The 11964-nt window shown below is 32.7% G+C and overlaps 3 protein-coding genes across 7 annotated transcripts; 1 reads left to right on the top strand and 2 right to left on the bottom strand.

The window, feature by feature from the left end:
* Positions 1-2525: 2525 nt before the first annotated feature.
* On the bottom strand, positions 2526-5736 carry LOC126851706 (isocitrate dehydrogenase [NADP] cytoplasmic). 3 transcript variants are annotated; one of them, XM_050595946.1, is made up of 4 exons: positions 5613-5736; positions 5148-5278; positions 4911-5054; positions 2526-4501 (listed from the first exon to the last, which is right to left on the bottom strand). In XM_050595946.1, exons 3-4 carry the CDS (start codon positions 4923-4925, stop codon positions 3290-3292), a joined length of 1227 nt encoding a protein of 408 aa, XP_050451903.1. In that variant the 5' UTR covers positions 4926-5054; positions 5148-5278; positions 5613-5736; the 3' UTR covers positions 2526-3289. The 3 variants fall into 3 exon arrangements, with proteins under 3 accessions (XP_050451903.1, XP_050451901.1, XP_050451902.1); XM_050595944.1 differs by having other exon boundaries at positions 4911-5278; positions 5613-5734; XM_050595945.1 differs by lacking the exon at positions 5613-5736 and having other exon boundaries at positions 5148-5583.
* A 261-nt stretch (positions 5737-5997) lies between these two features.
* On the top strand, positions 5998-10801 carry LOC126851705 (GATOR complex protein MIOS-B). Of its 3 annotated transcripts, XM_050595941.1 has the most exons (15): positions 6005-6546; positions 6629-6823; positions 6905-7165; positions 7249-7476; positions 7656-7808; positions 7899-8080; positions 8270-8406; positions 8490-8603; positions 8685-9048; positions 9119-9257; positions 9538-9676; positions 9759-9969; positions 10091-10305; positions 10481-10564; positions 10631-10801. In XM_050595941.1, exons 1-14 carry the CDS (start codon positions 6411-6413, stop codon positions 10560-10562), a joined length of 2556 nt encoding a protein of 851 aa, XP_050451898.1. In that variant the 5' UTR covers positions 6005-6410; the 3' UTR covers positions 10563-10564; positions 10631-10801. The 3 variants fall into 3 exon arrangements, with proteins under 3 accessions (XP_050451900.1, XP_050451899.1, XP_050451898.1); XM_050595942.1 differs by lacking the exons at positions 10481-10564; positions 10631-10801 and having other exon boundaries at positions 5999-6546; positions 10046-10180; XM_050595943.1 differs by lacking the exons at positions 10091-10305; positions 10481-10564; positions 10631-10801 and having other exon boundaries at positions 5998-6546; positions 9538-9693; positions 9759-9905.
* On the bottom strand, positions 10785-11739 carry LOC126851707 (uncharacterized). The gene is made up of 3 exons (XM_050595947.1): positions 11504-11739; positions 10980-11166; positions 10785-10901 (listed from the first exon to the last, which is right to left on the bottom strand). The coding sequence occupies exons 1-3, from the start codon at positions 11582-11584 to the stop codon at positions 10822-10824; spliced, it is 348 nt and encodes a 115-aa protein (XP_050451904.1). The 5' UTR covers positions 11585-11739; the 3' UTR covers positions 10785-10821.
* Between the last annotated feature and the right edge of the window lie 225 nt (positions 11740-11964).

Below are 11964 nucleotides of genomic sequence, written 5' to 3'. Positions count from 1 at the left end.
TGATGATGATGATGATGATGACGTCACTAGTAATGACACTTTAATTATCTAACAGATCCTACTTCTAACTTTGAAATGATACCTGACAATGAGTGCGCTCTTTTTCCTTCCTCAGCTGTTATCAACAGCTTTACCATAACATGATCCTATATTTACTCTATTATGTCCTCTATTTACTCTATTATATTCTGTATTAGATCCAGTTTCTGTTGAGAAAGGTCTTTTGCTTTATCTTAAAAGATATCACTTTTATCCTACATCCAATTTTTATTTTGAAAAAATACTGTACTTTTGTTCTCCAAGAGATATCATATCATTCTTTTCATCTCATCTCGCATCGTTCTTTGTTTATTTTCTTTATAAATAAGGTACACTCGGAACGGCGTCGATGTGCAAAACATTTCCACGATTGTCACCATTGTATTTCAGCTTTCACGATAATTTAATCTCGCTGGTTTCCGATTCGTTGTAATTCGAAGCAAAGTTATTTTCGATTTTAATTCGAAATCGAACTTTTTCGAACAAAAATGTCGGGGAACGTCGTCATTTGTCGCAGGCATTTTCAATCTTCGAACGTCCAACGTGCGATAGAAATAAGGATGAATGACTAACACAGTCAACCATGAAGGATATATTTTTCTGTATAATTATTTCATAAATGACTCTCTTATTTTTTTTCTGTGGGAAGAAAAATAAAATAAAAACATAAAACTTATATTATTGTTACAATATATAATTGTAGAAAATTAATAATCGAGTATATCTAGTGTGTCACCATTATCTTTACAAGAAAATACATTTATCTTTTTTTGTATGTGTTTTCTATTTTAGAGAAATTTTATATATAGGGATCCAGTATTTATATACTTGTATTTCAATTTTTTTTTTGGCGTATGCGGACGCACAAGGAGCGATCTTCTCGAGCGAAGCGTTACGCTACATCCACGATAACAAATATTGATGGGCGGTTACGCAAACGCGTGCTTCTTGATGTAAAAGCAACGCACGTATACGTGTGCGTTGCACCGTCGAGAACACGCCACGAGACGTCACAAAACCAGATATGCACGTGTACACAGTGTAAAAAAAAAAAATTAGTTGAATTAATTCACGGCCAGTTCAATCTTTTTTCGTTTAATTATTCATTGCACATTCCATTATGCCCTTATATATATTTTGTATCACAAAATTACGGAGTAAAATAAACTCCAGTATAATCTCATTCTAATCTATTTTTTTCTTCTTAAAGTAAAAGGGATTTCTTGCGCATAAAATACTAACGGAGTTTGACATCTTTTCTTAAAGAGAAATCGAGCAAAGTGTAGATTATAGATATATGTGTAGGTTAATGAACGAGTGTCGACGATCGAGAAATTAGTTATACTTACAAAATTGACGAATTATTATTATCATTATTAATAAACAAATGCGCTGTATTGAAAAGAATATTTTCTGCATTTATACGATCAACGGAAATATTTAAATCTAGGTAGATTTTATAACGCAGTCTGTTTTTCTTTTTTTTTTCTATTTATTTAAGTCTGTTTTGCTTCTACTCTCTGTTGATAAAATCATGGAAAATTACATGTTTATATATCGATAATGCAGTCTGCTTGTGACGTCAAAGCATATATTTTTCATTTATCATCCGTTGATATATGCAAAACATGAGTGAATGTGCTCAATTATGTAAACATATTATGTAAAAAAAAAAGAATAAAGTTTAGAGTTGCATAAAAAACGTATGAATAATGTATAAAAGATCTCGAAAGGTTGATGAATTCACTGTTTCTGAATCAAAGAGAATGAGTTTCCATTACAATTTAATCAATGTCATCCTCTATATTTCGATGGATATATTTTACGATAAAAACTAAAATTATTGTTAAAATATATATTTTTATATTCAATTTCTATGAAACGATCCTTGATTGAACATTATATCTGCTTCCTCTAAAAAAAATCAAAAATTCGAATTATTTTCTAATTGTTGGAAACAATATATATATAGTTAATTAGAATCCACTTTGAGAATCTACTTTTTCCTTACTTTGACATATCTAATTTATAATATATTGATCTATACAAATAAAAAATCTAATTTTTTATCATTGCATGTTTTACTGATAATTAGAATTCATGTGAATTTTTCAGTATATATATATATATATATATATATATATATATATATATATATATATATACAATTAATTGCATTAATTACTTAAGCTGTCAAAGAACTGTAAATCGTTTTCTTAATCTTCCTTCATTATATGCAAAATTAAGTTTAATGATAGTTACTGATACCAAGTTTCTTTTTTTGATAATAAAGTTGTTACGAAAAGTTGTAACGTAATGATCGCATGATGCTATTTTTTACAGATAATTACTAAAATAATGCTAAATTCTTTATACAAAAATATATGTATAAAATATTTTGGGAATGCAATTTGATTGATTAATATTATGTAAAAGATACATAATCTCAAAAATTTAAAAAAATCTTTTCTTAAATAAGAAAAACCTTTTTAATTTCCTCAAAATTTAATTTCAAATTTAAAAATTATTACACTCGTTTAATATCATCAGTCGAGTAAATTGCACTATCTAAATTAATGTGTGTACAACCTGTTATAATTGAAGAAAAAAATGTATATAATTATAATATTATATATATTTTATATGTGATCAATTCTGGTATTAAAAAAATGTATAAATTTTCTAAAATGTCACCACAATATTGGCGACAATTTATATTAAAATATAATATATGTTATTAATTGTATATGATTAATTTTGATTTAATAATATCGAAAATGTGTAGTTTATCATTCCTATTTCGTCAAACTGAAAAATTAAGTCAATCATTGGCAAACCTTGCGCGTGTTTGCACCTTTTATATGTATGTATGTATATATATATATATATATATATATATATATATATATATATATATATATATATAAAATCAATATAAAACGTGCAAGCACGAGAAAAATATAAATAATCGATTTGTTCGCGCGTTTTACCAACGAAACGATAGTTTGATTAACATTTCTAAAATAAATCAAGCACAAATATAATGCATAACGCGGAACCGATTTGACTATGGCAACAGAAAGATTTATATATATGTAATGTAATTATATAAATATATTACGAATTTATTGTAAAGTTTTCTATTTCCCATAACCACATAAGAAAAAGATTACTTTGTTTCTTTTGTAATGCATGTAACAACTTAATACTTGGCTTGTAGGCTCATGTATTTTTCATCGTGAATAACGAGTCACGCCGTAAGTTGCTTCTTCAGATTGTCGGCGAGTTTGTTCATAAACTCGAAAGTCTCCATGTAATCAGCCCTGGTGACCTTATCCATACCCTTGATGCATATTGCGAGATCCTTGGTGAAATAACCAGACTCGATGGTGTCTATGCAGACTTTCTCCAGTGTTTCAGCAAAGTGTTTCAAACGCACGTTGTTATCGAGCTTGGCGCGATGCAGCAGTCCACGTGTCCACGCAAAGATGGAAGCAATCGGATTCGTGGATGTTTCTTTACCCTGTTGATACTGACGATAGTGGCGGGTGACGGTACCATGAGCAGCCTCAGCCTCGATCGTGCGACCGTCCGGACATAAGAGAACCGAGGTCATCATACCTAAAGAGCCATAGCCTTGTGCCACCGAGTCGGATTGCACATCTCCGTCATAGTTTTTACACGACCATACAAAACCGCCTTCAGACTTCATAGCATACGCCACCATATCATCGATCAGCCGATGCTCATACCACAGCTTCTTCGCCTCGAATTTCTGCTTGTATTCTTTATCATAGATCTCCTGGAATATGTCCTTGAAGCGACCATCGTACTTCTTGAGAATCGTATTCTTCGTAGACAGATAAAGTGGATAATTTCGCGCCAGCGCATACTGGAATGAGCTGTGAGCAAACGCACATATGCTCTCATCAGTGTTATATTGAGCCTGTGCGATACCGGGACCCTTAAAGTCGTAGACGGTGTATTGAATCTTTTCGCCAGAATCGCCAGTCCATATGATTTCCAGTTTGCCTGGGCCTGGTACTACGAAATCTGTTGCCTTGTACTGATCGGCGTGCGCGTGCCTGCCGATGATGATCGGCTCTTTCCAACCTACCACCAGACGCGGTATATTCTTGCAGATGATCGCTTCGCGAAACACCGTGCCGCCCAAGATATTTCTAATGGTGCCATTAGGACTCTTCCACATTTGCTTCAACTTGAACTCCTCCATACGTTTTTCATCAGGCGTAATGGTTGCGCATTTAATGCCGACGTTATAACGTTTTATTGCCTCCGCGCATTCCACTGTCACATTGTCATTTGTTTTATCCCGATTTTCGATACCCAAGTCATACGTATGCAGCTCAATGTCTAAGTAGGGCAGAATGAGTTTCTCCTTGATTGACTCCCATATGATGCGTGTCATTTCATCTCCAAGGATGTCGACAACTGGACCCGTCTGGAAGTTATATAGTATTTAAAAAAGCCATGCATTTTTAAAAAAACAGTTTTTATATACCAATTTTACTTTGCATAAATATTAAATTAAAAATATTTAATTATAAAAATAAGTATATCTCAAGATATTGTATTATTTATGTAAAAAACATTTATAAGGACTTGTTTAGATGTTTAATGTCAAATAAAATATATATCAAGAAATATTTTATTATTGATAAAAAAATTTACATAATTTTATTGAATTCAGAGATTGATAATGAAATTAAGCAATATCGATGAGTATAAAGTCCACTTTTTATCATGTTGAAAAGCGATGATTGGAATTTTGCAATAATTGTATCTTTCCTTCTCCCTCCCCTCTACTTTAGATGACATGTCACTTTCAAGACTGTGGCAATAACACTTACCTTTATTTTGGCCATTGTCGCGAACGATGCACCGGCGATTTTTACGAACGATTCTACGGACGATGGATTTTGCAGCAGGTGACGGCGATTGTATTCTTGAGCGAATTGCAATTGCGACAATGATGTGACACCGTAACTGGCCGACTGCAATGAGCGTACAGTCTTTATGAAATGTGTGCACGGCTGGAGAATACGGTGGGGCGTAAGCATGGCAGCCTTAAATATGTGTGCACCCACCTCTACCTATATACTTTTTACTGTCCTCTGCTCCGTCCCTTCCCCACCTTCGTAATCGTTGTCGTAATTGTTGTCTTCTTCTTCTTCTTCTTCTTCTTCTTCTTCTTCTTCTTTACACCGTGCACGTTTCGCTTTATCAATCGCGTAAATATATGACGATTAGCGATAATAGCAAGACTTAGGAGTTACGAAGGAGATAACTACATTCATTATCTCCTCGTAAAAAAAATCGTATCATGAAGCTTGAACTCTATTACGTAAAATTGAACAAACTCGAAGACTGAGTTTATTCACTCGGTCTTTGAATTAAACGAATGAGATTCTTTATCGAAGAACGATCGTGACACTGACATACATCTTTTATCTCGGCGTATGTCATCTGTATGGTTAGGACGAAATATAACACAAATATGTCGTGTATGTTTTCAACATGAGTTTGTCAACATATGTCGCGAACAACCTTACTTCACTGTCACTACTTTCGCACCTCTTCGTCCTACAATAAAAAATAAATAATAACAATACGTTATCGATTGAAATAAAAACATTATGGTCTATTAATATATATTATATAGTATCGTCACTTGGTGGAACTAATAGCGTTTTCAAATGTAACAACGCTCTGAGAATGATTAATGACGTCATGATATCGTCTCTGCCAATAAAAGACTAAATTTATAGTAAAATAGTGATTAATTGATCCAGATTAAAACCCGTTTATTTGAAAACGCTGTAAGATAAAAATTATTTTTTTATAATTGCCTTTCTTTTTCACAATTTAAATATTGCGCGCTACTCCAAGAACATGGCGACATAACATATGACTTTGGACCCTACAAATTCTTTATCCGACAACCAATGACAATCCGATATTATTCCAAGGATAATTCATAATCGTTATTTCATCTCATATTCATTATATTCATTTATAGACGTATATTTATATGATTAGTTGTTTTGATTCGCAAGAGAAACAACAAAGGTAAACCTTGGGTTAAAAAAGAGGAAACGAAATAAAAAAAGAAAGCATGATAAATACAAATGTTAAAATAATGTGTTTGAAAAGGGACAAATGTCTATAAAAAAAGAAAGTAGAAATAATATAATGTTTCATTGATATGTTAATAATTATGTCACGCATCACGCAACAATTATAAAATCGCATGTAAACATGTTTTGTTAAACGTCGGTAGAATTCGGGCGAAATAATGCAAGAATTGAAAGTTTTATGATAGAAACGTGATAACTACCAAGATATAAAAGATGAGCCGGCCAAAATGGGACGTGATGTGGTGCCCTTTTTATTCGGACAGATTTATCACGTGGGATAATGATGCAGTGTTAAGTCTCTACGAAATTGGACCGCGTGATAATAGCATGCGAGACAGCGATCACATCTGTAAGTTTGCGACAAAAGATCTTTATAATGATATGACCTTTGTTTCTCGTTGAAAATAATCTTACAATTCTTTCCAATATAGATTTACAAATTTCGGAGCACTCCATCGCTGAACTTGTCTCATCTGTTACCATTAATAGCTATGCAAAGTGTGTTGACATATATCCGCAACCAGAGCCAGATATTGTAGCGAGTGGTCATGCAAATGGAAAGATAGTTCTCAGTACACTTAGCCCCCCAGAATTTGATTACCAAGGACTTGTTGGAAGAGAATTTTGTATTTTTTTTTGCTATATTGCAGTTTAATTATGCATTATTTTAGTATAATATTATATAATTTTTTTGTCTAAAATTCTAGTTCCAAAATATATGCGAACATGCAATGTTGTTGCATGGAATCCTGTAGATACTCATCTGATTATGTCGGGCTTGGATAAACATAGTAAAGAGCACTCTGTATTGCTCTGGGATGTACAGCATTATCCGAAAGGCTCCGAACGACCGATAGCAGAAGCAGGCATATCAGAAAATGTACACTCCGCTGCTTGGTTTAAACATGACTCAAGATGTTTGGCTTTTGGTGCTAATAACAAGCAATTAAAAGTTGTTGACTTTAGAGGTCTGTTCAGAAAAGATAAAAATTAATATGCAATTGGCTTATTGATATGATTTAATTGTGATTTTACTCCTAAATTGTATTAGATTCTGCAAAAGTGGTGAATGTCACTTCCACAAAGGCAGTATATAATCTGTCGGTAAATCCCCATAATAATTATCAGCTACTCTCACATGTCGACAATTTAATCACAATTTGGGATACTCGATATTTCGAAAAACCAATTGTTACTATAGTACCACAAAGGCAAGTTACAAAAGTGCTGTGGTGTCCTACTAGACGCAATTTAATTGGCACGTTACATAAAGACTCAGGTATAAAATGCATTCAAATTATTGTTACATACATGTTGTTATGTACATAGTCTCATGAGCAATGTATGTTTTTTGTAACTATGATTGAAAAGTATTCGAATATATAAACTGTTATAATAATAAATAATTAAATAATTAAAAAATTAAAGTAAAAATATATATTAATCTTTATTTTGTAGCGGGATTGCATTTATTCGATATCCAGTACTGTGGAACAGAGGATACTGAACCAGGTGTTCTGGAAAGAGTGGTTTTGCCATCATGGCATAGTCCTATAAGCTTTTCATGGCATCTTACTGATGAGAATCGATTGTTGGCGATATCACTGCAAGGTATCTGACAGTATATAATCTTATCTTTTATTATAATATAATTTTCTTAACACAGTTACAATATTGTTTATTGGAGCATTTTGATTTTAGGAGTAACTGATTACACTGTATGTGAAAGAATAACACTCAACTGGTCTGCTCGATCGTGTCTTATGTGGAATTATGCTTTTAAATCATTCAAATATATAAACAGTGAAGATAACATTTATAAGGAATTGAATGATATCTCTGTTTTAACTAAAAGACGTGCTATGCTCGAATATGGCTTGCTTGTAAGTGAATAATACAAATGATGGAATATTATTAATGGCATTGGAGTAAATGTTTCCAACTAAAATTAACATCGAGAGTATTTAATATTAATGTTATATCTTCTTCAGATTCATATTGGCCTCTTGTTTTTTTCTATATTTAATTAGGTTCATTTTTTGGTATATTATTACATGTGCATGCATTTGCAGACAGATTTAGCGCAAAATGGAGACATAGCCGAAAATGAAACTCTGAAGAATTTGTGGCAATGGTTATACTTGAGTCGCTCTTTAGTTGAAGACAATACTCTTCAAAGCTTCGATAATAATCAATATCCTGGTGTGAGGTAAAATTATAGTGTGCCACCAACTATAATATGCATGTATATTTAAGTGTATACAGAGTTTAATGCTTTCAATCTTTATACAGAACAATTTTGAAATTGGATAGTCAGCAAAACTTAAGTAACGGTTTCTTAAAGTCGGAAGTCATTCATCGTTCTTGGGCAGATATAGGTTCGAATTATGCAACAAAGATTTATAGGTAATGATTGTTTTATCCATATAAATGTATGAATGAGTTTGTATATTATCTAATATCTAATGTAATTTTTGATACTTATAGATCGCCGGACAGAGAAAAGAGTCTTTATCTTTGCGGATTGCGATTTGACAAGGAGACTAATACTGCATATGATAACACATATTTGGAGAAATTGGAAAGGGAAGGTGCATACGCGAAAGCAGCGGCATTCGCAGTATTTAATCTATGCCTAAGACAGGCTATAGATATTTTGAATAGAGGTGCTAGCAAAAAACAAACGACCATTCTGAATATGGTAGCTATGGCATTATCGGGTTTCTCCGAGGAACGCACCACGTTGTGGAGGGAATCTTGTCAGAAATCTAGATCTCAATTATCGGATCCTTATCTAAGAGCAACATTCGGTTTCTTGACAGCAGATAATGATTCCTATGAAAGTGTACTTGTAAGTATAATAAGTATGAAAAGATCAAGTTTTGACGAAAAATTAATTAGACGCTTAATAAACATTGTAGAACGAAAATGGTATGGCTGTCGCAGATAGAGTAGCATTTGCTCTTATATTTTTATCTGATAATAAACTGTACGAATATTTGAAAAAATTAACTCAGAAGTTAATCGAAGAAGGAGATCTAGCAGGTTTTTTGCTTACAGGTGTGTGATTTAAATGTTTTATATATATAATTTATATACATAATATTGTTGCTCTCTATGGATTAATATTTCGAGGCACCATCTATATTCTCATTCTATATTCTCATCACAAGGTGCACTCATGTTATCAAGAAAGCAACATTGTTAAATATTAATATTAAACAATAATTTAAAAATATACAATATGAATATTTGAATAGAACTGCAGCAGAATCGAAATAATAATACAAGATGCAATAGTATTAACTACACATATATTAATACATACATTGTGCTTTAGGGGCAAATATGGAAAGTATACAATTATTAAATAAATATTTGGAGATCACATCGGATGTTCAGAGTTGTGCTTTAATTGCTATCAGAGCTTTTGCACCCAAGTTACTTCAAGAGAATCAAGTTCAAGTGTGGATTACTAAGTATTAATCTTCTATCTGTAAATATTTATTGAATAATCGGCATTCTCTCCGATGCTACATGTATTAATGGTCGCTGTTACAGTTATAGACATCTTTTGAATGCATGGAAATTGTGGTTTCAAAGAGCTAGATTTGACATTGCTATGAGATCCTCGACACCACAGGAAAGACCACCGCAACAGATACACATTTCTTGTAATTTCTGTGGTAAGAGTATATCTGCTTTCATGCAAGGATTGAGTAGGACAAGAGTTCCATTTGGCAGATTAGGTGGTACGCCTAATAAATTAAAAGTAGGTTTTTTTGTTTACATTTTTCTCTATCTGAATTCGTACATTTTTTATACTTATTGAATTTTTATTTGAAAAGGTTGCAAGCAGAATTTTTTTTCCTCAATGTCCTTTTCAATCGTAGATGACGGCGTGCCCAAATTGTCGCAAACCTTTGCCACGTTGCGCGATTTGTTTGATGCATATGGGCACTGTCAGTGGATTACAAACCGCCCCTAGTCCCGGTGGCAGTAGAAGCGAAGAATGTGATAGCAAACTTACAGAATTCAATAGCTGGTTCACATGGTGCCTAACATGTAAACATGGTGGACACAGCGAGCACATTGCCCAGTGGTTTCGGTAAGAACGCGCGATTACACTTATCTGAACATTTTATATTTATTGACAAATCATAAAATGCTTGAATTATGTTAATAACATTTAAGAAAGAAAAGAATATTGAAAACAGAAAAAACTAAATAGCCAAAATTTTACACAAAAAAATTTGCAATGTATATTAATTTCTATGTTTTAGACAACATACTGAATGTCCAGTGACATCTTGCAACTGTCGCTGTTCGTCTTTAGATTATACACGTAATGCGACTATGTCATAAGAGTATGTATCTCTGATAAATAGAAATTTTTAATTATTCTTACTTAATGTTAATAATCTATTTTACAGTTCCTGGTATGTTCATCAAATTTAGTTGGATCAATTTTATGTACAGACAGAAGACAGCGTGTTTAAATAATTATCTTTATGGCATTTCCAGTTTAGAAAAAGAATATATGCCATAATAGGTAATAAAATGTAAAAAGTATGCAACAATAAACAATTTGCATATATTATCAATTTTATTATATTTATTTGTATCAATCTTCATAAAACACTCCTTCCAATTGATTACCCACTGCACAGCGCATATGCACCATGGTATTATAGCCGTTTACATCTATAGCAAATTTCACTTAAGAGTATGGTTGACACTTTTAGCAAAGAAAAAGCCAATGATGAGAAGTATTTTACTCACCAAAATCCTTCGTCATGCTTAGAGGAAACAATACAAAATTGTTGCAAGACATAGTAGACTTTGACTTTACAATACCACGTACTTCCACGTAACCAGAGGTATCTTCGTCGAGCGATTCTGGGAATGCCACATTGATTCGAGTATCATCTGTTGTTGTTATCTCTGCACTCTTGCCATCTGAACTTTTCTGCAAATCACATCAAATCGCACACGATAAATCCATATAATATATATTATCAAAAAAATATATAGTTATTAAATGCAATTATTATTATTAAATGAAATTATAAAAAACATTAAACAAATTAGTTAACTTGGATAAATCTTCGGTATTTGTTAAAGACAAGTAACGAGAAGATTAATATTTTGTTCAATTGTTCAATGTTCTAATCTATTAGACTACATTAGTGATAATATTAATGTTTATTGCAAAAAGAAAAGCGATTTAATTATATTTGTGGCGTAATTAGAATGCCGGTAAACATCATAACCTAACCTAACCCTAATTTGTTATATTTTCTTACTCCCGTGATTCTGCCGAGTATGATCGCTTCTTGCCCGACGCGTTGTGCTAATCGTTTGCCCAAAATACGTATATCCGACATTCTTCCAAATTAATCGATATATCTCTCAGAAAAATTCACGATTATCATTTAACTGCGTAAACAGAAAATTGAGAGAAAAGTTTGGCGCCAAAGGCATATTTCTTCATATCGGCAACGCTCGCGGTAGCATTTCATCTTTCACATCCTTGTTTACCGAGAATTAAACAAAGATAGATGATTTTTGCGAGCGTTACGAATGCGAACGTATAAAGGTCGTATTACACTACGGATTGAGGGCTCTGTTGCAATTGAAGTTACGGTTGATGATTGTGGATTGACCAATCAGAGCAAAGTAGCTTGCCGGCTGATTGGTCAATTTGCAACTGTCAACCATAATTCTAATCAAGCCAGCAACCTGTAGTGTAATACGGTCTTAACGC

The sequence above is a fragment of the Cataglyphis hispanica genome, chromosome 8, assembly GCF_021464435.1.
Source record: "Cataglyphis hispanica isolate Lineage 1 chromosome 8, ULB_Chis1_1.0, whole genome shotgun sequence".
Lineage (NCBI taxonomy): Eukaryota > Metazoa > Arthropoda > Insecta > Hymenoptera > Formicidae > Cataglyphis > Cataglyphis hispanica.
This window is presented reverse-complemented; position numbering and strand designations above follow the sequence as displayed.